Source organism: Camellia sinensis, chromosome 2, assembly GCF_055761805.1.
Source record: "Camellia sinensis isolate YWXY chromosome 2, ASM5576180v1, whole genome shotgun sequence".
Lineage (NCBI taxonomy): Eukaryota > Viridiplantae > Streptophyta > Magnoliopsida > Ericales > Theaceae > Camellia > Camellia sinensis.
Genome location: NC_138962.1, coordinates 230,273,478 through 230,297,495, shown reverse-complemented (window position 1 = coordinate 230,297,495; position 24,018 = coordinate 230,273,478). Strand labels below are relative to the sequence as shown.

At 35.4% G+C, this 24,018-nt stretch overlaps 1 protein-coding gene and 1 long non-coding RNA gene across 2 annotated transcripts in view; one reads left to right on the top strand and one right to left on the bottom strand.

The window, feature by feature from the left end:
* LOC145820708 (uncharacterized) overlaps positions 1 to 9,631 on the top strand; it is a 58,971-nt gene extending 49,340 nt beyond the window's left edge. The window contains exon 2 of the long non-coding RNA XR_014362806.1: positions 9,291 to 9,631. This is a non-coding gene — a long non-coding RNA (uncharacterized LOC145820708). The remainder of the gene's footprint in view (positions 1 to 9,290) is intronic.
* Positions 9,632 to 11,220: 1,589 nt separating this feature from the next.
* LOC114267165 (pyruvate dehydrogenase E1 component subunit alpha-3, chloroplastic) lies at positions 11,221 to 23,381 on the bottom strand. The gene is made up of 3 exons (XM_028208174.2): positions 22,961 to 23,381; positions 22,033 to 22,813; positions 11,221 to 11,686 (listed from the first exon to the last, which is right to left on the bottom strand). Exons 1-3 carry the CDS (start codon positions 23,246 to 23,248, stop codon positions 11,409 to 11,411), a joined length of 1,347 nt encoding a protein of 448 aa, XP_028063975.2. The 5' UTR covers positions 23,249 to 23,381; the 3' UTR covers positions 11,221 to 11,408.
* Positions 23,382 to 24,018: the final 637 nt, after the last annotated feature.

Genomic DNA, 24,018 nt, shown 5'->3' with positions numbered 1-24,018 from the left:
TTCCTTCTATGCCCTTAGGGGCTCAACTTGATTTGCCATTCGGTCCAGTTTCGAAAAGACAAAGGCGAAGAAGAAATAAAGCTTTAAAAAAACTGGAACTAAGAACAGTGGCAACAAATGTTATAGGAGCTATTGAAAGGGCTCTCTCGAAAGATGAACCCCAAAAACAAATTGAAAGTCCTATCTTTGTTGGAAAATCCAAGGTGGATGAGGGTAAGCAACCCTTGAGAAATATTTCTACTTTGGTTGAACTATCTATGGAGGGAATAAGAAAAGGGCCTGTGACAAGGTCCATAACCCGTCAGGCTCAAAACAAAGCATCGCAGTCAGATGCTTCAAATATGAGTAATGTTGTGGGGGTTGATAATCCTTTATACGAACAAGATGATTCTATCTCGTTTGTTTCAACAAATATTGGAAACAATGAATTGAAAGATATCAACAAAGTCGCGGTTATGATGACTGAGGTTGAGAAAGAAGGTGAAAGTTCGCAGGTCCAACAGGACCAAAGTCTCAAGGAAAAAGTGGTGGCCCTACAAGAACAACTCGAGAGAAAAGAACGGGAAATGGCTGCTATGTTGGAGCAAATGCAACAGCTGCAGGCCCAAATGACAGGACCAGGAAGTGCACCCAAACAAACGACACAACCTGTTGTAGGGGCATCTGTAGGCATACAAAGTACACTAGCCCCAGGGGGCAATGGTCTTTGTTACTCTGATCTGACCAGTGGTGGTATGAATCCAATGCTCATGGCCATGATTGATGATATGGTGAGGAGACAAGTAAAGAAAGTCAAAGAAAAAGATGATGAGAATTTTCGAATAATTACAAAACCTTACCCAGCATGGGTAGATGCTGTTCCATTCCCTTCTGGTTTTTCCCAACCAGATTTCAAAATGTTTGATGGAACAGGAGATCCAAGACAACATGTGGCTCATTTCCTTTCAAGATGCGGGCCAATAGCCCAGAATGAGGCCCTGTGCCTGCAGCTATTTGTCCAATCGCTTGAAAGTTCTGCATTTACTTGGTATGCTAATCTTCCTGAGGGATCAATCCTAAATTGGGATTCCATGGTGAAGGAGTTCCTTAAACAGTTCTGCAACACACAAAGACGAGTTGGAGTACCAGAACTGATTGAGACCAAGCAACGTGACAATGAGTCTGTTACAGATTTCATTGCAAGATGGCGAGCTTTGACATTTGCTTGTCCTCAAAAGTTTACACAATTAGAGTTAATTCGGATGTGCCTTAACAACTTCCGACATGAGCTCTCTACGGCTCTTATGGCTCAAACTTTTGAAGGATTCAATGATCTATGCACTAAAGCTCATGATATGGAGCTGCATTTAGCTAAACGAAGGAGGTCTAGGGCCGTTGAAAGGGTTGAGTCCTCGACTGCAGCTACAATCGAAACCAGAAAGAAGGGTCCCGTTGTAGTAGGGGCTAAAAAGCCCAAGGAATTTAAAAAGGTGACTATGAAAGAGAGGTTGGAGAAAAAATATTCTTTCATGGATGATCTGGTCGAAGACCTATTTGAAGATCTGTTGGAGCAAAAGTTGATTGCTCTCCCTGAGGTGAAAAGACCACATGAGGTAGGAAAGACCAATGATCCAAAGTATTGCCCCTACCATCGTTTGATTAGTCATCCGATAAAAGAGTGCTTTGTTCTGAAAGATAAAATTCAAGAACTTTTGGACTCTAAGATCATTGAGCTCCCTCCTCAAGAGAAAGCATCCGCTAACCCAATCACTATCGATAATGATAATGAAGGTGAATGGGTTGTTTATCAGTCAAAAAGCATGAAGAAAAAACAAAATGCCACAGTGAAAGTTAGAAGTGTGGTTGATTCAACAACACAAGGGCCAAAAGTTTCCAAAAAGAAAAAATCAAAAGTTTCTAGGAAACTAAAAAAAGCCAGAGTAAATAAGAGAAAAGGATAGAAAAATCAGAAGTGAAAAGATCAGAGAGAGAGAGAGAAAGAAATTGAGAGCTAAACAATTCGTTACAAGAAAGAAGAGGAGAAGTCTAGAGAACTCAAGAGCCTACGCTAATGGCAATGAATAGGTAAAGGGTTCCAAACCCAAACTGTATTTTGTATTCGAGGGTTCAAAACCCATAACAATCTCAATAAAATATTTATTTATTTTTTCTTAAATTATCTTTTGTTGTTTATTTTGTTCTTCATTAATCGGAGGTTTCATTTATATAAAATGTCTAATTAACGATCTGAAATACAGATCGGAAATAGGAACCTGCTATTCAAATAATCAACACTGTTTAGTCCAAAAAAACTAAACAGTGGACATTTGTAACGTAAATTTTGAAATGTGCTGAAACACTTCATGTTTTAAAATTTGTGTCTACAAATTCTTCAAATTCTATTTGTGTCTACACTTCATGTTTTGTATTCGAGGGTTCAAAACCCATAATAATCGTAATAAAATATTTTCTTTTTTTTAAAATTGTCTTTTGTTGTTTATTTTGTTCTTCATTAATCAGAGGTTTCATTTTGCATAAAATGTGTAATTAACGATCTGAAATACAGATCGGAAATAAGAACCTGCTATTCAAATAATCAACACTGTTTAGTCAAAAAGACTAAACAGTGGACATTTGTAACATAAAATTTTGAAATGTGTTGAAACACTTCATGTTTTAAAATTTGTGTCTACAAATTTGTGTCACGAGGGGGCAAGGCTGATTTGGCTTTTAAATAAAAAAATTGTATAAAGGGCTGCTACTAGTACAAAAGAAAATACAAGGTAGCAAGCTAAAAAATTGTTCCAAAAATAATAATAATAATAATAATAATAATAAAGGGGTCTTTGTTCAAGAAGGACTTTAGGCTAGGAAAAAAATCTGCTTGAAAGGCAGCAGGTTTTTTTTGTTTAGCTAAAAAAGGGGGGCCTACAACTTTTGTTTATGAAAGAAGGCAGTAGGTTATGACTCATCTTTTCAAGAAAGGTCTTTGTTTGGGCTCATAAAAAACTGGCAGCAACAAATGAAATATATGGGAGCATTCCAACAGGTATTGAAAACCTTGTCAACTTAAATTCTCTGACTTCGTATTACAACAAACTCTCAGGAAGTCTTCCAACCTCTATTTGTAAACCCCATAAGCTACAAGAAGTTGGTATTGGTAAAAACAAGTTGTCAAAAAAAAAAAAAAATCCCTTCCTGTATTGGAAATTTAACATTATTGAACAAGCTTTGGCTAGAGCAAAACAATCTTGAAGGAAGCATGCCTTCAAGTTTTGGAAATTGCCAAAATTTATTGTTTTTGTGACTTTATAGTAATAACCTGAGTCAGCATACCCCAAACATTGATGAATTTGTCATCTTTGTCGATATCCTTGGACCTTGATGATAACCATCTCAGTGGTTCCATACCAATAGAAGTGGGCAACTTGAGAAAGCTGGTTAAATTAAACCTTTCCCAGCAAAATTTTTTTGATTCTACTGTGAGTAAAAAAAATATATATATATATATATATATAAATACAAACCAAACAGGTTGTTGCTTAAAATTCTGCTAAAGAGAGTTAAAAAAAAATCTTATGCCTTGTGTAAAGAAAATCTAGTTAAAACAGGTTGTTGCTTAAAACAGGTTGTTGCTCAAAACAGTCTTAAAAAAAAAAAAAAAAAAAAAATCTGGTTAAAGAGAGAATCAGACAGATTGCTGAAGAAAAGAAATCTTATGCCTTAAAAAAAAAAAAACATCTAGAATTTATGAGCATGACATCCATGAAGTTGGTATGGGTGTTAAAACTTTCTTATGACAGCAGCAAAAAAAAAAAATGGCAGCAGTAAAAATCAGGGGTGAAAAGAAAGCAATAAATATTATGATGAAAGTATACCTGATTAAAAGGAATATAAAGGAATTCTTTTGTGCCTTCTTTAAAGTACAGCTTTTGTTGGAAAGAAAAAAAAAAATAATGGCTGGAAAGTTGCTGGAAATTTTCTGGAAACTAAAAAATCTGCTAAAAAAAAAAAAAAAAAAAAAAAAAAAAAAAATCTGAAAAAAAATCTGCAGGGAAAAAAAATATATGAATAGGTGTAATATAAAGGAAAAGTCTTGCTTAAGAAAAGAGGTAGTGGTCTCCTAAAATACTTCAAAGAAGCAAGAGTTTATGTAGGATTTGAAATACTAAGTAAGAGTTTGTGTTGGATTAGAAGTACTACCAATACCAATCCATCCTATTCCATTTAGGACAAACCCCTAAAATATATATAGATATATATATATATATATATCTACTGTAAAAAAATCCTAAAAATAATAAGTGGCAAATTTGAGGCCCACAAAAGAAAAGGGCCCATTAAAAAATGGTGGCCTAGAAAAAGAAAAGTCCATGATGGTCTAGAAAAATCCATGATGGCCTAGAAAAAAAATCTGCTGTAAAAAAAATGGTGGCAAGTTGGAGGCCCACAAAAGAAAAGGCCCAATTTAAAAAATGGTGGCCTAGAAAAAGAAAAGTCCATGATGGTCTAGAAAAATCCATGATGGCCTAGAAAACAATTTACTGCAAAAAAAAAAATAGTGGCAAGTTGGAGGCCCACAAAAGAAAAGGCCCAATTAAAATGGTGGCCTAGAAAAGGAAAGGTCCATTATAGCCCTAAAAAAAAAAAAAGAAAAAAAAAAAAAAAAAAGAAAGAAGAAGAAATGGTGGCAAGTTGGAGGTCCACAAAAGGAAACGTCCAATTAAATCTTGGACCTTACTCATGACCCTTAAAAAAAAAAAATAATTTAAAAAAATAAAAAAAATAAATAAATCAAGTCCACAAAAAAGACCCATGCAACAGAAGTAAATGGCCCATGGACTATAAAGGGCAATTAACCCTTTATTTAAAAAAAGAAAAGAAAAGATCAAGTCCACAAAAAGGACTCAAGCAACAAAAGTAAAAGGGCTCATGAAAAAGCCGTCAACCAAAAAAAAAAAAAAAAAAAAAAAAAGGCTAGGGACAAAAGCAAAGAAATAATCCCATCCAAGACCTAAAGATCATCTACATAAAAGTGCCAAATTGTCGTGACTCGCACAGTTAAGAAAATTCACTTGTGCAAGTCACGAGGGGCATTTGTTGGCACATAAATTTTAAACCAAATTTATGTTTAAATTTCAAATACAGTCAATCACACACATAGAGCCTACGATAAGATTGTTGTAGGCAATCACTTCCCAAAATGATTAACTTGCTCCGTTGAAGTGTATAAATAAAACAACGTCGTATCTTAATGACGTTATTCAAGATGCTCAAATGACACGTGGAGCCTACGAAAGATGACACCTGTAGAGCCTATAGCAAAGCCACCACACAGGATGAAACCCCAAAGATCAATTCGGTTAATCAGATATACGATTAATCAGATAGCGCTATTATTCAAAATTTAAATGGCGTTATCATTCAATTTGAAATATCATTCAATTTGAATTTCAAAATGAAGATGAAGCGTTCCTATCACCTGATGGCCCTCCATAAATATGAGGACCATCACACAAGACAGGGGATTGGAAGATCAGAAGTGAAAAAGATCAGAGAGAGAGAGAAAGAAGTTGAGAGTTAAACAAATCGTTACAAGAAAGAAGAAGAGAAGGCTAGAGAATTCAAGAACCTACGCTAATGGCGATGAATAGGTAAAGGGTTCCAAACCCAAACTGTATTTTGTATTCGAGGGTTCAAAACCCATAATAATCGTAATAAAATATTTTCTTTTTTTAAAATTGTCTTTTGTTGTTTATTTTGTTCTTCATTAATCAGAGGTTTCATTTTGCATAAAATGTGTAATTAACGATCTGAAATACAGATCGGAAATAAGAACCTGCTATTCAAATAATCAACACTGTTTAGTCAAAAAGACTAAACAGTGGACATTTGTAACATAAAATTTTGAAATGTGTTGAAACACTTCATGTTTTAAAATTTGTGTCTACAAATTCTGGCACGCCCAGTGGGACAAATTTTAATGAAGAACAAAATAAACAACAAAAGATAATTTTAAAAAAAAGAAAATATTTTATTACGATTATTATGGGTTTTGAACCCTCGAATACAAAATACAGTTTGGGTTTGGAACCCTTTACCTATTCATCGCCATTAGCGTAGGTTCTTGAATTCTCTAGCCTTCTCTTCTTCTTTCTTGTAACGATTTGTTTAGCTCTCAACTTCTTTCTCTCTCTCTCTGATCTTTTTCACTTCTGATCTTCCAAAATCCCCGTCTTGTGTGATGGTCCTCATATTTATGGAGGGCCATCAGGTGATAGGAACGCTTCATCTTCATTTTGAAATTCAAATTGAATGATATTTCAAATTGAATGATAACGCCATTTAAATTTTGAATAATAGCGCTATCTGATTAATCGTATATCTGATTAACCGAATTGATCTTTGGGGTTTCATCCTGTGTGGTGGCTTTGCTGTAGGCTCTACAGGTGTCATCTTTCGTAGGCTCCACGTGTCATTTGAGCATCTTGAATAACGTCATTAAGATACGACGTTGTTTTATTTATACACTTCAACGGAGCAAGTTAATCATTTTGGGAAGTGATTGCCTACAACAATCTTATCGTAGGCTCTATGTGTGTGATTGACTGTATTTGAAATTTAAACATAAATTTGGTTTAAAATTTATGTGCCAACAGTATGTCTTCTTATATTTGTTTATTTTATCTCTATCTGGATCGTGCTGTCCTTGTTTTCTATTTAACCCTGTTTTTTTTTCTAAATCATGGAATAATTTTTGAAATTGAAGAGAATAGTTTTTGAAGTGATATTGTCATAAGAAGCTAAGAAATTTCTACTAAAGTGCTTTTGGAATGAATTTGCATAGGGAATTGAGGGTGTGGTGGTGGATGTATGGTTTTGGTTAGCAGATTCTTCTTGATTTAAGATAGTGTAAAAACTGACATTTATTTTGAAACAATTGTGCTTTGTTTATTTATTTGTAAACCTGCATTGGGTGATGTATTTTTCTGCGTAGTTTATTTTCAATAAAATGAAACTCTGATTTAGATTTTTCTGCCTGAAATGGAATTTCTTTTTAATATGCAAGTGGAAGCTATAACTTCAGAGTTTTTCAGATGAGTGTTCATTGACTGTAACAAGAAAATTAGACAAAGTTTTAGCTATAATTTTATGTAACTCAGTGATGACATTTTTTTAGAAGTTTAATTTCTGGCCTTGTCGGTTCAATGTTAAAACATTGACCTAATAACCTTGAGTTTATGGGTTCAAGTTTTGGGACAATAACTTTGTGCACTATTCAATGATTAGGTGCGTACCCAATCATTCCTCTTCCAAGCACACATTAATGTGTACTATTTGGGCGTCGTTTTTTTTTTCTCTACTATAGTCCTATACGAGGTATTGATGGAGCTAGTACTTTCATAACCTAGGTCATTGGCCGTCATGTCACAAATATTTAAGACTGCTTCTGCATTTTCTGATGTCTTGCATTTCTCTTTTGGATGTTAATTAAACATTCCCAATAGAAAGATTCCCTGAATTTTAAGCCATTTTCAAACCTCTCATTTGCTTACTGTGGTGTTTTAAAAAAACAAAGTTCGAAGCAAATTTAGTAGCTAAGGTAATCCGCAACAATGTTTTCTATTCAGATCTGAATTTATTTGGTATATTGTTGCAAATTCGCCTTACTAACCTTTAGGTTGTAGGTTTGAACCTAAGGGTAGCCACTTTGTGCAAATTATGCCAAATGTTAGGCCTATACCCAATCTACTCCCACTAGACCCTCATCAAATGGGGACCAAACTGAGTGTAATTTATATAGTTGCAAACAGAATATCCAGGCTGGAAGTCTTGTAGCTTGAAACACTAGCTTCTGGTCGGGCAAACCTGTATTGGTCCTTGTATTATACTTGTCATAGTTTCACACTTTACAGCCTTCCAAATAAGAATTGGCCAATCCACAAGAACACCCATGAAGTTACAAAGGTTGTACCTGTCGACCGTCTCCCTAAAGCAAAATAGGCACAAGGAAAGAGTAATAAAGGGCATTTTCTGTCTAAACTAAACAGGGGCTTTGAAATCCGTTCTACTCAATCCTAGCGTTGGGTTCCTAGTAATCCATATCCATTCCCATTTGCAGCATCCCAGGCGGCCTTTGGTCTTCGTTTTTCGAAGATAAGAGGGAAAAAATATCAATTGAAAGTTTTTGATAGAGGTTGGAAAAAAATGGATTCATCATTTGTTACATTTACCCATCCCATGACTCTGAATCAATAGACCCCATTAACAATAGCCCATGACTCTGAATCAATAGACCCCATTAACAATGACTGAATGAAGAAGTAGCCTAAACGGTGCATTCCTGAGGTGATGCATGGGCTTGGTTCTTCACTCAATAGACATGCAGAGAAAGTCCATACATCCAGCCATAAGTTTTTTGGCATGAAGGACATGTGAGATATTCTCTCTCTTTTTATTTATTTATTTAGTTATTTTTAAAATTATTTGTGCCATAGAAGCCTATTCCCTGCGATTACCCTCTGACTAGTAAGAAGCTGTTCCCGAGCCAGGTTTTCTTAGTTTTCAATGTAGCAAGGATTCTTTTCTCCATCCCCACTTCAGCCTTAAATATGAAATAAACTCTTTACTCAATGGGTCTGCCCTTTCTTCATGTTTCTATTTTATTTATTTATTTTTTTTTCAAAAGAAGAAACTTCTGTTTATGAAATGGCTAAGAGAGATTAGCCTTATGCGAAGATGGTAGGCACTTACTATGAGGCATGGACACCTCTCTGGTGGTCGTGTATTGGTGTCCAACAAGTGTCCAACACGGATATATGCTAGAGGAACTGTCCTATTTTTAATTTTTAATTTTTAATTTTTTTTCCCTCAGTCAGACACACTGGGGGACTTGCGATGGACACATTGGGGACACATGTTGCCCCGTTTTTATTTTATTTTAAGCGGAGTAACATATCCTAGATAGATGAATTTTATGAAAATAAATATTTGACATAGAATAAATACGTAATATTCAAATATATAATAAATACATAAAGCTATACGTCGTGTCGTGTCATGTTATTCATTTTTTAAAAACAGTTTTGATAGAGAGCTCTAATAGAGCTGCTCTAAAAGCGCAGCTCTAGTGAGTTGGCAGTCAAAAAAAAAAATGAAAGAGAGGTAAAAGACAAAACATAAAGAGGTAAAAGACAAATTAATGCTCATTTAGAGCTCCTCTTTTAGAGGTCTCAACCATTTTTCTTTAGAAATTTGTATGGTCGTGTATTCATGTCATGTCACGTTTTGTGTCTGTGCTTCTTAGTTAGGCAAGATTACTGAATGTAGAAGAGGTGGGAGCCAAGGCAATGGAGATCTTGCTTTTGGGAGAGGTGAAGGATATGATAGATGGATGCTCATATATAAGAGAGTCAAACCATGAAAGACAACTTAACCAAGGACAAGTGACACTTCCTTCCCATGTTGTGGAGTTCCTCGTGTTCATTGAGTTTGTTAATTTGATCATTAACTGGTTCATGTTTTCCTTGTTCTTTTTTAAATTTCAGGGATTTGGATTATAGAATTATTCAAAAAAAATTCAGTGAGATAACTAGGGTAATTATTTTCCACAGATCGTGGTAATGCATCAGGTATGAATTTGGTCATAAAATTAGTTTTGGGCTTTGTAGTTTCTGGGCTGCGTTGATTGAGACTAGTGGAGTGCAGATACATGCTGTTTTAGGTTTGTGTTTGTGTTTGTGAGTGTGTAGTTATCCTTGGCAGTTGCTCATTTATTGACTCATTTGCACGGTATAGAAGTGAAATATATCTTATTTATATATATATATATATATAAGAAGTGAAATATGTTTTGAACAATTGTGATTCATTTGGTCATTGGCAATAAAAAAAACTTTGAATGTTCTAATCAAATTAAATTTGTTGAAATCTGGGTCGTTGTATGTGGGCAAACTACAGATTTGAAGCTTCCAAGATATGTGCTCATTCTCTGTTCAGCGACAATAGAATGCATATGGCATTGAACTCAACAAGAATTAAAGATTGTTTCAAACTTTCATTTTGTGAGGCATATTCTCTGTAGTATTGTGTGCTGAACTCGGTAATTCATCCAGTTGGGGTTTCTAATTGCTAGCTCAATTGCTTTTCCTTTTTCGTGGCAAGTACCCTTGAGGCTGCTTATTACATTCCACTTCTAGTTGGAATTTTGTGGAAAGTATACTGCTGAAATCTTGCTTGCTTTGTTGCTGGTGTAATAATGCTAAAAACTAATGCTGCATGTTTGACAGTGACAACAATCTATGTAATAAACAATAATGTCAAAGGTTAGGTTTTTTTTGTTCCTTGATGTAATTATCAACTGCTTCTTAGACATTACATGTACATGTTCTGCGGTGGTGTGCGTGTATTGGTCTTACACTGTATAAATTTCCTTTTGAAGGGGGCCTAGCAGAGGATATATTTTAACTAATTGTATTGCATTAGGTGAACAAAATCACAATTTTTTGTATAGGATGTCTCCAATACTAACATTAGTTGGAGCATGGAATGACCATCATTTTAGGTTGATGAACACTGGACAATCTTCAAATCTCTGAGAGTGATTGTATCATTGTCTGTGTGGGTACTCATAATAAGTATTCTTTGTTTGAAGATAATTATTAAAGAGTCAGTTGGCAAGTGATTTTCATCAAAAAAATTACGAGAAAAATCAATTCATACAAGAAAGTAAAAAACAATCCTTTTCAACCATTCCATTTTTTTTGTTTTTATTTTCATATGTTTTTCAAATATTTAATTTTTTTCATCTCATAATTTAATTAACAAATCAAAATCCTAAAAAAAATCACTTCTCAAACAGGGCCTAATGAAAGCAAATAATAACTTGCCAAGTGCTCCGGTGATATGAAATGATTAAAAAAGTTGGTGATATGTAATAGTCTTCTTTCCTAAATGCTAACAATCTTCATGCCTACACAATCCCCAAATTGAAAATTTACATAATCGCACAAGGTATCTCATTTTCCTATGCTTTAAGATAATTTGACAAAGCCTAATGGACATTTTAATCCATTTTCTTACACTGCAACAATCCAAGTAAATCCCATGCCATCATCCCTTCCTATATAATATTAGCTTGAAGACGCTTGTTTCTTAGGTTGAAGGGCGCCGTTTTGATGAGTGAAACTGAATCCCTAAGTTTGGGTTGCCAGTCAAAACAATATAAAATCCAAAGAACAATGACAAATAAAAGTGGAGCTAGATCAAAATTGACAATAACGACACAATCTAAGTCACAAGTCCTGCTGATAAAAGTATATACTGATACATGACGAACAGAAAGAAAGTGATTACATGGTAGTAGTGTATATTTTAGAACCACACAGAACAACGAATTGAAAACCAACACGAGACTAATCATGAAAAGGTTAGACATGAGCAGTTCCTTGAGTGAATTTTGGATCTTCACATCTGTATTTACCATCAGGACCAATACCAAAGCCTTTTGGATCTGCAAACACATTCTCCAATAGCTGGCTGCGAGGTGGAGGAGGGCTTTCATCTGCAAACTCAACAGCCTCCTCAACTACCTCATCTATCTTCTTCTCTATGGCTTTTAACTCCGCTTCACTGGCCAGATTGTTGTCAATCATGTATTTTTTCAATGCAGCGATGGGATCTCTTTCAGCAAAACGAGCCTTCTCAGCTGCCACCATAAACCAAGAATATAAGGTGGAGAAAATTTATGATTTACCAAGCTTGGAATTAGGAAACAGAGGTTGCTCAAACTAAACAATTTGGTGGTAACCACAACTATTTCATCAAAATGCCTGTCATAAAACTTATTAAGTGCCTGAAAAATAATAACAATAAAAAAAGAAGTTGCATGATCATTAACAATCACAAAAAAATAAAAAGAATAAAAACTAAATTTCTGTTTATGAACACCCACAAAAATAAAAGATGATTCATATACCACTAAACTTCTGTGTATGTTTGCCTTGTGTTACATGGACTCGCCGACTTAGGGCAGAGTACCCGTGTCGACACGACACAACACGGGTGCAGGTGTGAGATATGTGTCGTATTTGGCATGATTTTCTCAGACATGGCTGACATGAGAGGAGAAAGAAGGGTTGTTGAGAGAGAGAGAGAGAGGGGGGGGGCTGAAACTCACCTTTGCGAAGCAATTCGAGTCGCGAAGCAAGATCGAAGTGCGAACCCTAGTCGCGAACTAGACCGAATCGAAGGAGATCTGAAAACCAACATCTCAAAGTCGATTCCACCCTAGGGCTTCAATTCCCCTTTGGTCTCGATCTCTCTCTGTCTCTGTCTCTTCTATCTTCTCTTCTCTCTCTCTCTCTCTCTCTCTTTTCTTCTTTGAATCTGACTTCTCTTCTTCTCCGTTCTATTTCCCTGCTTTCTATTTATAAATGATATTAATATAATAATATATAATAATATTCAACTATTATATAATATTCACTCAAAAAAATATTGTATAATATAATATATTATAAATATTATAATTTTTATGTCTAAAATAAAAATAATTCATTTTATCATATATAATATAATTTATTTTATATCTAAAATAATTTTTATTTATTATTTATCGTTTATTTGTTATTTTTTTAACAAAATTTGTTATTCCTTAACTTTTTTTAACTTATTTTCATATAATAAATATATTTTAAAAAATAACTATTTAACTTATCCCTGTACCTGTATTCAAATTTGGATCCGTATCCACATATCCCCAATATTTAATTTTGAAGTGTCCGACCCTTAGATACGCACCCGCACCCGCACCTGAATCCGTGTAACATAGTTTTTACCCACAAAAATAAAAGACAATTCATATACCACTAAAAAATTTGTCACATACCATATTTTTTTGATGCGCAAGTTAAGGAGAAACTCAAACTTAGGCCTCTTCATTGGGGGTGGGGGTGACTTAAGTTACCACCAAGAAACTTACCCTAGTGAAATGCATTAAACCAAACTTTGTTCTGGTCATAAATTTTTTAGCCAATTGGATTGTTACACGAGAAGGAAAGTGGGTCAATGCCATATTAGAATATTGATTAGTTAAATCTTCAACCAGCTGAAAAAACACAAGAGTTAATTTATATATATACCCATTATTCTCCTATTTACCAAATCGCTACCACAATGGAAGGTTGAGAACATCAGTGCACAATATATATATATACATATATATATATGTAACACAAAATATTGTATAACTCATGTAACAAGTACTCTAAATTTGTGAACTATCCATGTCAAACGCTTGACACTTGGATAAGGGTATAGTCGAGTTCACTATATCACTATCTGGGGTGGGCATATGTCATGTTGGTCGTATTCGTGTCGTGTCATTTCGGGCTTATGTCATAATTACTTCAACACTAACCCAACCCATTTATTTTTTCATGTTATCATGTGTCCTGTCATTTTCGGTCCAAGTCCAATTCATGTTGTGTTAACGTCATGTAAAAAATTCGCCCTTAATTAAGAATATCAAGTGTATGACAAAATTACATTTTTTTTTTTAATGAAATTAATGTCTATTGGATGAATTATTTGTAAAATGTTTGATTTCAACTCGGTTCCATTTCCCTAATTGAAAAATATGTATATATATATATTTGACCCTATTATTATATATTTTTACTAAATTGACTCCCAAATAGGTGACAAAAATACATTTTCTTAAATGAAAAACAAAAGGTATTCTAGCCTTAAAAACCTATTTTACGTACCTTTTTGATTAGCTGGATGGAGTACAAATGGGACTCAACATTGTCATGACACCTCTTAGTGGAAATAACATTAAAATGTGGAACTAATTCATTCATTAAATGAGTTATCTGTGTTGTTGAACCATAAAACATTTTCTGTTGATTATGGCTTGTTGATTGTATCAATTATGGCCAGATTTAAACTTTCTATAGAGGTTAAGAGAAGTTATGAAGATTCAATGGATGGAGGACAAGTGGCAATGTAAGAAGATGGGAGTTATGAGTAGTTATTTGGTTGGGTGGTGGTTAGTAGTAGTTTTTTCCTACATTTTTCTATAAATTGCCAATCATGGCTCTATTGTAAGTATCTCCGACAAATCAAAAACATGACATGATTTCTATTTCTATTCTAGCCTAGGAGCAATTATAACTTAGCTAGGAGTAGTTTTAAAGTGCTTTACTAGTAATTTGATTGTTTATTCAATCATTTAATTTCATCATCTTCTTCTCTCTTTCTCTATTTTATTTTATTTTTGATAAATTCTTTCTCTATTTTATTTTATGTTTGTATTGCTATTATTTTTACTCCAAGAAAGTCCTTGAAACTTTCAAGGCATAAAACCTCAACACAATTGCTTGATCATTGTGTTGTTTGATGAAATTTGTGTTAAGGCTCTGTCAATCTAAACCAAACAAAAATTTTAGTAACACCGTGTCAATTTTGTGTTATGCAGGTTCAACACTAACCTAGGAATGGCAACGGGGCGGGGCGGGGCGGTGCCGGGGATCATCCTCCCCGTCCCCGATCCCCGATGGTGGAAACTCCCCCCGTCCCCGGTCCTGACCCCGACAGGGAGCTCATCACTACCCCCGCCCCCGCCCCTTAACGGGGATCGGGTTTCCCCGACCCCGAAAAGTCCCCGACCAAAAGAAAAAAAAAAAAAAAATCAGTTCCAAATTTCTTCAACAACAACAATCAGATCTAACATCAACAACAACAACAATCTGATGAGCTAAAAAAAAAAAAATCAGATCTAACACATATATATATAACAGATCTAACATATATATATATATAACAGATCTAATATATATATATATAACAGATCAAAAAAATAGATCTGTGTATCTGGACGAAGGAGTGGCGATGGACGACGTCGCGACAGTGGCTGTGGTGTGGCTGTGACTGCGTCGCGATGGGCTGTGGCTGTGATTGATGATCGACGTCGCGGATACCGATGATCGACGTTGCGAACAGGCCGAGAGTGAGAGAGAGAGTAGAGGGAAGAGAGTGAGAGAGTAGAGGGAGGCGACGAGAGGCGGAGAGCGGATCTGTAAGACAGCGCAAGAGAGAGAGTTACGGATCTGTAAACAATAAACATATATATATATAATATAATAAACAAACATATAAACATATATATATATATATAATATATAATATTCAAAGACACAGTCTGTAACCAAACCAAACATATATATATAATATATAAATCGGGGGATGACCGGGGCGGGGAGCGGGGCCGGGGCCGGGACCGGGGATGAAATATGTATCACCGTCCCCGGCCCGAATGTCACTGGGGATTTAATTTTGAATACCATCCCCGTCCCCACGGAGGTATTTTTCGGGGAAAAACCATTCTTATCGGGGACGGGGGGTCGGGTCCCCGTCAGGCCGGGTTCAAATTGCCATCCCTACACTGACCTCACCAATTTGATGTGTTATTGAGTCTAGTCATATTTGTATTTGTGTCGAAAAATGGTTACTCCTAACCCGTAACTTTGTGTACGATTCAAGTTGTGTAAAAAACTCACCCATAATCACTATGCATAAGGCTTTCATTTTATGCATAAAAATTGTTATATTTAGCTAGTAAATACTATTTTACCTTAATAAAATAAACTTCAGTATTCGAAAGATATATACTCTAGTTGTGTCCTAATAGTTGAAATTCCAGCACTTATAGACATATAAATGTTCTCAGATTTTACAGGGGGCATGTTCCCCCCACCTAGTGTATAGTAATAGCTTAGGTTTCCTTATTCATGGACATGGAAATTTGGCAGTTGAAGATATTTGCATGTGTTAACGGATCCTAGCAATGTTCATATTATCAACAACCCATTAAAGATATAAACTGTTTTCATAATATCAGTATTCAGTGGTTGTCAAAACTGTAAGTCGAAACAATAATCAACGAAATTTTCACTCCATGATATGAAAGTGAATCATAAAAAATATAAATTAGTTCTCACTATATTGACAGTGTAACAAACTGTTTTAAAAAAATATTATTTGTGATCACTGCCACGGAAAATTATTAGGTACTTCAAGAATATCATGTGTCTATACTTCTTCATCAATCATCATTCACTATGCCCCCTCATGTTCTTCAATCACCCAACACAAAATCATAATACCCCCTCATTCTCCACCAATCATAATATCATGGAACACCACGTGGCCGTACTTTGGGAGTACCCAATAATCACCCCATTGCCACTGTGTAATGTGATGATCACATCTGAGTTACATAAAAAAACATAAACAGAGCAGTATCTTTCTCACAGGACTTTCAGATCAGACCTACAATAATAAAAGGTGCTCTAAGACAGTTTTCATGCTAAAATAACGAGTGGCCGGGTCAGACCTACACACTGAGCTGGGTAGAAGAAAAGGATGCAACCAAAACAAAGTATAGGGTCATAACAAGCAGGTGTAGAGATCCTACTGCAGAACATTATGCCAGTGTATGGCATTGACTACACAAAAGAAGCAAATCTCCGCCCTTTCAAGCAAAGACTTGGACCAATATGCAGGGTTTGGCAAATGTATATCAAACCAAATCAAGTCTTAAATCCCATCAAATAGGGTCGGCTACATGAATTTTTCTTCTCCACGCGGCCCTATCAAAAGCTATTTCGTTAGTCAAATTAAGTAGATCCATATCTCTATTTACAATGCTAGCTAGCGTTAATCTAAGCCTACCCCGTCCCTTAACACTCCCATCTACCGTTACAACATCGCATCTCTTCCCTACAGCCTTTATTGGTTTCCATTGAATGTGATCAAACCATCTCAATTGATTTTCTCTCAACTTATTTTCTATCGGTGCTACTTCTAACCATTCTCGAACACACTCATTTCTAATTCTGTCTTGTCTAGTCTAGCCACATATTCACCTGAGCATCATTATCTCAGCCACACTCATCTTATGTACATGTTGTTTCTTAATTGTCTAACATTCTGTCCCATACAACATCGTTGGTCTAATAGTCGTTCTATAGAACTTACCTTTTTAGTCTAGTGGGCATTCGTTTATTGCACAGTACTCCAGATGTACTTCTCTACTTACACCATCCCGCCTTAATCCTATGAGCCACATCCGTATCAATCTCCCCTACTGTTGTGATAATTGACCCTAAATAACGAAAATGTTCACTTTTAGGCAGTTCTTGATTCTCAATCTTCAGTTCTCCTCTGCTTTCATTGTTACTGTTACTAAATTTACACTCCATGTACTCTGTCTTAGTTCTGCTTATTCGGAATCCTTTAGATTCAAAATCTTTTCTCCAAATCTTCAACTTTGTATTAACTCCTTCTCTAGTCTCATTCACTAGCACAATATCGTCTGCAAAAAGCATACACCATGGCACGTCATTCTGAATATTTCTCGTCAACTGATCCATAACTAAAGAAAAAAGATAAGGACTTAAGGTAGATCCTTGGTGTAACCCTACAGTGATAGAAAATTCATTTGTCACTCCAGCAGGCGATCTAATAGTGGTCACCACCCCTTCATACATGTCCCTAATTACATCAATGTAACCTTTTGTCACCCCTTTCTTCTCTAACACCCACTATATTATATCCCGGAACACTCTATTATATGCTTTCTCAAGGTCCATAAACACCATATGAATGTCTCTTTTTTTTTCTCTATATTTTTCTATTACTCTCCTCAAAAGATAAATCGCTTCCATTGTTGACCTGTCAGGCATAAACCCAAATTGATTCTCTGCCACCTCTGTTATATCTCGCAATCGGCGTTTCATCACCCTCTCCCACACTTTTATTATATAACACATTAACTTGATTCCTCTATAGTTGTTACAATTCTAGACATCTCCTTTATTCTTATACATTGGCACTAAAATATTCTTCCTCCACTCTTCTGGCATGTTCCTCATAGTCAACAAAATTTTACTAAACAACCTAGTCAACCAAGCAATCCCTTTTTACCCAAACACTTCCAAGCTTCAATAGGGATATCATCGGGTCTTAAAGCCTAATTTGATTTCATCTTCTTAAGTGCAATCTCCACTTCAAAGTTCCTAATCCTGCGATAGAACCTATAGTCTTGGTTTATCAAATTACTGGTTATTTCTTCCCCTATTGCCGTACTTCCATGTTACTCATTTAATAATTTCTCAAAATAATTCTTCCATCTTTCCTTAATCTCTTCATCCTTCACCAATACCTTGAAATCCTCACTCTTGATGCACTTAACTTGATTAAAATCTCTTATTTTCCTCTTCCGTATCTTAGCAAGTTTGTATACCCTCTTCTCTCCCTCTTTGCTATCTAGTTTAGTGTACAGGTTATCATAAGCTTTCAACTTAGCCTCTCTCACCACTTTTTTGACCTCCTTATTAGCCAATCTATAACTCTTAAGGTTTTCCTCAGTTCTATCATTCTGCCACTTTTTAAAGCACTTTTTTTTCCTTAACTACCGCTTGAACCTCTTCCCTTAACCACCAAGTTTCCCTAGAGTTGGGGCCCGTCCCTTTCGACTCTCCAAGTACTTCCCTTGAGATTCTTCTCATACAATTAGCATTAGAGTTCTACATAGTGTTAGCATCATCTTTCAAGTCCCAAGTACCTTCCTTATCCATTCTATTCTTAAATATTTATAATTTATCCCCTTTAAGGTCCCACCATCTCGTCCTACGATGCCCACCATCCTTCCCAGCTTGGTGTTGCCCTTTAAAACATAAATCTAGTATCAAAATCCTATGTTGAGAGGCCAGACTCTCTCCAGGAATCACCTTACAATCATTGCATTTTAGGCGGTCCACTTTTCTCACCAAGAAGTAATCTATTTGGTTCTTAACTGACCCACTCTTAAAGATTATCAAATGCTCCTCCCTCTTCTTATATATAGTATTGGCCACCACCAGGTTAGAAGCCAACACAAATCTAAGATACTCTCTCCAGCCTCATTTCTGTGACCAAAACTGTATCCACCATGTACCATTTCATAGCCTAGTTTATCTATGCCTACATGGCCATTAAAATCTCTACCTATAACCAGGTTCTCTACTACGGGTATCTCTTGTAAGATCCCATCCATTTGCTCCCAAAAATACCTTTTAGTCTGGTCATCTAATCCTACTTGAGGGGCGTATGCACTAATAACGTTCACTACTCCCTCCAATAACTAGTTTAACTAACATAATCATATCCCATTTCCTAATGACTGCCACTATATTCTCCACAAGACTCTTGACAATTATGATTCCTACCCCATTCCTGCATAAGGAACCAGAAACGCAATGCTCTTACTTTGAATTAGGGGATCGCATGAGTCGGTTTGGTTCATGTTAGAACTAAATGTAGATCCAACCCAATCATTATTGGTTTCAAGCTTTTGGACTCAGGATCAAACCAATTATGCACAAGAACCAACCCGACCCAATGTAGCTCAAGTTGGTTTGGGTTGGAACCGCGGGCCCACTATATTAAAAATAAGTGAATCAATTAACAATAAATGGTTAGAATAATCAAGTCTTGAACATTCAAGTGTAAAAAACAGTCATAGTCCCTCAAGTTTGACACTTGTTTCATGTTAGTCCCTATAGTTTCAATTGTGACAATTTTGTCCCTTAATTTTCAAGAACAAATCAATTTAGTCCCTAAGCCTAAAATATAAATAACTCATAGTCCAAAAGTTTGATTAATTATTATAAGATTAATTATTATAAGGCCCTATCTATTTAGTAGTTTAATGTATTAAGCCTTAGTGTGTTAGTTTAAGTCTGTTTCACTCCTCTTTATGCTTTTAATCGCAGAAATAAGAGCTAAAATAAATAATAGTTTAGCATATATTTATGAATTAGAAAATCAATTAAATAGATTAAATTTTATTTATTTATTTATTTATTGCTTTTGGACAGTCCATACATAGTAACTTATAGCTATAGAATTGCTAGCATTTTAGAGCCACTTTAAAACCAAACAGCTTAAAAATATAGTAATAAACAGAGCTATTGTTAATGTTATAAATTAGTAATTCTATTTATAGATTTTGAAAAGAAAATAAAAAATAAAAAATATTTGTAACATAAGAAAACTTAAGGGGGAAGAGTATAATAAACAAAACCTTAGAAAAGTTGTAAGGACCAAATTGGAATAAATCAGAAAGTTCAAGGACCAAATTGACGAAATTCAAACTATAAGGATCAAACTGAAGTTTTGCGAAAACTAGGAGGACGATTGATGTAATTAGCCCAACATTCAACAATAAATAATTAGAATAAACTAGTCTTGAACATTTTAATATAATACAAATAAACAAGAACAAAATATTGTCTTAAAAGTAAATGAGTTAAGCTTGGTTATATATGAGTTATAACCAAATATATCAAAGATGAGTACTCTGGTGAACAAAGGAGTAAATGAAAGATGAGTTTGATAATTTAGCACTAATTTTTCTCTAATGTATGAAATGACGAGGTGTACTCAAGTCTATCTTAGTATTTGCAACAAACCAATTACATGAAAACATGCCGACATAAATAAAAGTTTATGCAATATATATAGGTTTGGGTCTTGGGTTGATTTGGTTGCCTAAACGGAGAACCAACCAACTCAATCTTATCGGGTTGATGACTTTAAGACCCATAACCTAACCTATGAAGCAAGAAAAAAAAAATTAATTTTTTTAAGTTTTTGTACTAAAATAGCTTACTTAAAGTTGATAAATTTGATAAAATTAAATATTTGACATAAAATACATACTAAATATTTTAAAATATGATACATAATAAATATATAAAATTATATGTTTTGCATATGTCCCCAACGTGTCATGTTATATATTTTTTGAAAATTTGCGTGTTTGTGTTGTGTCACATGTCCATGCTTCTTAGAACCTAACCAATATATTAAAAAAACCAACCCAACCCAACTCATAGAGGTCAGTTGGTTTGGCTCTTGGGTTATCTAGGTATTTTGTGCACCCCTACTTTGAATGGCAAGAGTATTGCACCTTGAGAATGAGCTAACATGTGTATCTATAGTTTTAAAACCAAGTTTGTGATTAAAATATACCAAGTTTTAAAGTTGATTTAGGTAATATCTAATGAACTATGTTTTGGAATGCACATACCAAAACATAGTACACTTTTGTTTCAAATTGATAAATTTAGTGATCCGAAACAATCTTAAAAGTTTTTTTTTCCAATATATTTCCTGTAATGTTTCCTTAGGAGGAAAAAAAACAAATATATATATATATATATAGTGAATAAAACAAAAGGTGAGTGAAGTTTTGACAAGAAACGTAAAAAATGAGTCATAATGCTCATAAAAATGTGTTGCTAGATGATTAATTTGGAGAAAAAATTACATTTTATTGGATGCCTAATTGTCAGAGAAAATTACTTTAGAAGTATTTTAAATTCTTATAGTGCAATCTATACAAATCTATCCTTATCGAACCACATATTAAACTATGCGGCGTACCACATTCCTATTTTCGTTCCACATACCGAAACAATCCAAGTTCCAGTAACATAGGTTAGAACTCCCCAATTTCATCGAGTCTTGCTAGAACATTAGTAGCTCATGCTCTATGGAGCCAAAAACGCAATGCAGTTACTTTGAATGGCAAGAGTATTGCACATCAAAATGCAAGGCTAACATGTGTTGATTAAAATACACTAAATTATAATTTATGATTAAAATACACTAAATTATAAAGTTAATTTAGGCGAAATGCTAAACTAGCTATTCAAAACTGGTTAATTACTTAACCAACGCAAACAATTCAACTTCATAGAACAGTGGATTTCCCCAAGCACAAGTTTATACAGCCACACGGGTTTCTAAAACTGATTACAGATCCACTGCAATAATAATAACAAGACACGCAACCTAAGAAGACACAGAGAACTAAACATTATTAATCTTAGTAGTAGATCTTAGCTATCACATTGCACCCAAAAAAATAAAAAGATAAAATAATACTAGAAATGAAGTATGGATATGCAAAAGAAGTGAGAAGGAGTGAAATGTGCTGACCGGGGTCGCGAAGCTCATCAGGATCCGCCAAAGAGTGTCCTCTGAACCTGTAGGTCTCACATTCGACCAAAGTAGGCCCTTCCCCTCTCCTAGCCCGCGCAATGGCCTCCTTGGCCACTTGTCTGACCTCCAACACATCCATTCCATCAACATGAACTCCGGGCATTCCAAATGCCGGGCCTTTCTTCCAAATTTGGGGATCGGAAGTTGCCCTGAGATGAGACATCCCAATTGCCCACAAATTATTCTCCACAACAAACACAATTGGCAACTTCCACAAGGCAGCCATATTCAAACACTCAAAGAATTGGCCATTGTTACAAGTCCCATCACCAAAAAAAGCAAGAGTGACGTGATCACAATCGGCCTCCTTCAAGACCTCCCTCCGGTACTTGCTAGTGAAAGCAGCGCCGGTAGCGACGGGAATTCCTTCGCCAATGAAGGCAAAGCCACCGAGAAGGTTGTGTTGTTTGGAGAACATGTGCATAGAGCCGCCCTGGCCTCTGCAACAGCCAGTGGCCTTGCCAAAGAGCTCGCTCATGACGGAGCGAGCAGGAACGCCTTTGCTCAACGCGTGAACGTGATCGCGATATGTGCTCACAACACAATCTTCCTTGTTGAGAAGCTTGATGAATCCTGTAGATACAGCTTCTTGGCCGTTGTAGAGATGGACGAATCCGAACATTTTGCCTCTGTAGTACATCTGGGCGCACATATCTTCGAACGATCTGCCAAGGACCATGTCCTCGTACAGTTCCAACCCTTCTGATTTTGTAATAAGCTGCCAAAGCACATACGTTATTATTTAGTGCGTATATATATATACATACATTCATACAGATAAGCTTGGCTAGCAATGAAAATTCAAAGTCAAATTCAAATTCAAATTCAAATTAAATTACAAGAAGAAGAGTGTTGTTGTTTTTACCAGATTGGAAAGGGAGCTAGATTTCAGCTTCTTGTCCTTGACGACATCGGAGACGGCCACCACGGAGGTGGATCGACGGCGGGTATGAGCAGCAGCTGAATTGGAATGAAGGCGGAGTTTGTGGGTTGATCCGAGGAAAGAGGAGGAGGAGGAGGAGGAGGAGGAGGAGGCGGAGGAGGTGCTGGTTTTGAGGGGATCAAAGAAAGGTTTATCGGGAGATCTGGAGGTGGATTTGAGAGGTCGGGATTGGATGATTTTAGTTGCAGAGAAAGCTGAAGACATATTCATGGTGTTGTGCTTCTTCCGATAGATAGATAGATGTGGATTACAGTTTCGAATACAGAGAGAGAGAGAGAGAGAGAGATTAAAAAGGCAAGGTGGAAAAATGAAGACAGTGCGGCGGAGAAAACAAAGCAAAGGGGGGATGGCCTGTCTGGTAGAGCTGTGGTAGAGCTGTGGGAAAGTGCTTATAGCTTATGCCTAAACAGCTTATAGCTTATAACTTTCACCTTAAGCTGATTTCCAGCTTATTCGTAAAGCATCTCCTGCCCCACTCAAAGAATAAGCTGTTTTCTGACTTCCACAAAGCTATAAGTTATAAGCTATAAGCTAAACCAAACACATCAAAATAGCTTAAATTAAGCTGAAAGCTGAAATAAGCTGAACTTAAGCTGTACCAAACAGGGCCAATGTATATAGGATAAATTATAAATGGGTGCTTTTTCATAAATTTATAAATGGGTGCTTTTTCATAAATTTATCTTTAATTACTTAAGTTTTATTTAATTTATATTTTTTTTTTTGACTATTTTATTAAGTTTTATTTGAAATAAGAAGATCAAAATATTATTTTCATCTACTTATGTTTTATTTAGTTCGTATTAATTTTTTATGTTTCAATAAGTCTTATGGGTGACATAATTACCAAAATACTCCTAATGTGAATATTCACACCGTTGAATGTTCATATCGTCAATGTGTAGGGCGTTAGGATCCTCTGGGGTGATCTCCCTAGAGTGATCTCCTAAAGTGAGTGACATAGGCTCGACACGTGTCCC

Coding starts and splice junctions, on each gene's coding strand:
- LOC114267165 (XM_028208174.2), bottom strand. CDS start 23,248: ATGAATATGTCTTCAGCTTTCTCTGCAACTAAAATCATCCAATCCCGA. Junction 22,814..22,960: donor CTAGCTCCCTTTCCAATCTG/GTAAAAACAACA, acceptor GTGCTTTGGCAG/CTTATTACAAAATCAGAAGG. Junction 11,687..22,032: donor TGATGAGCTTCGCGACCCCG/GTCAGCACATTT, acceptor TTATGGTGGCAG/CTGAGAAGGCTCGTTTTGCT.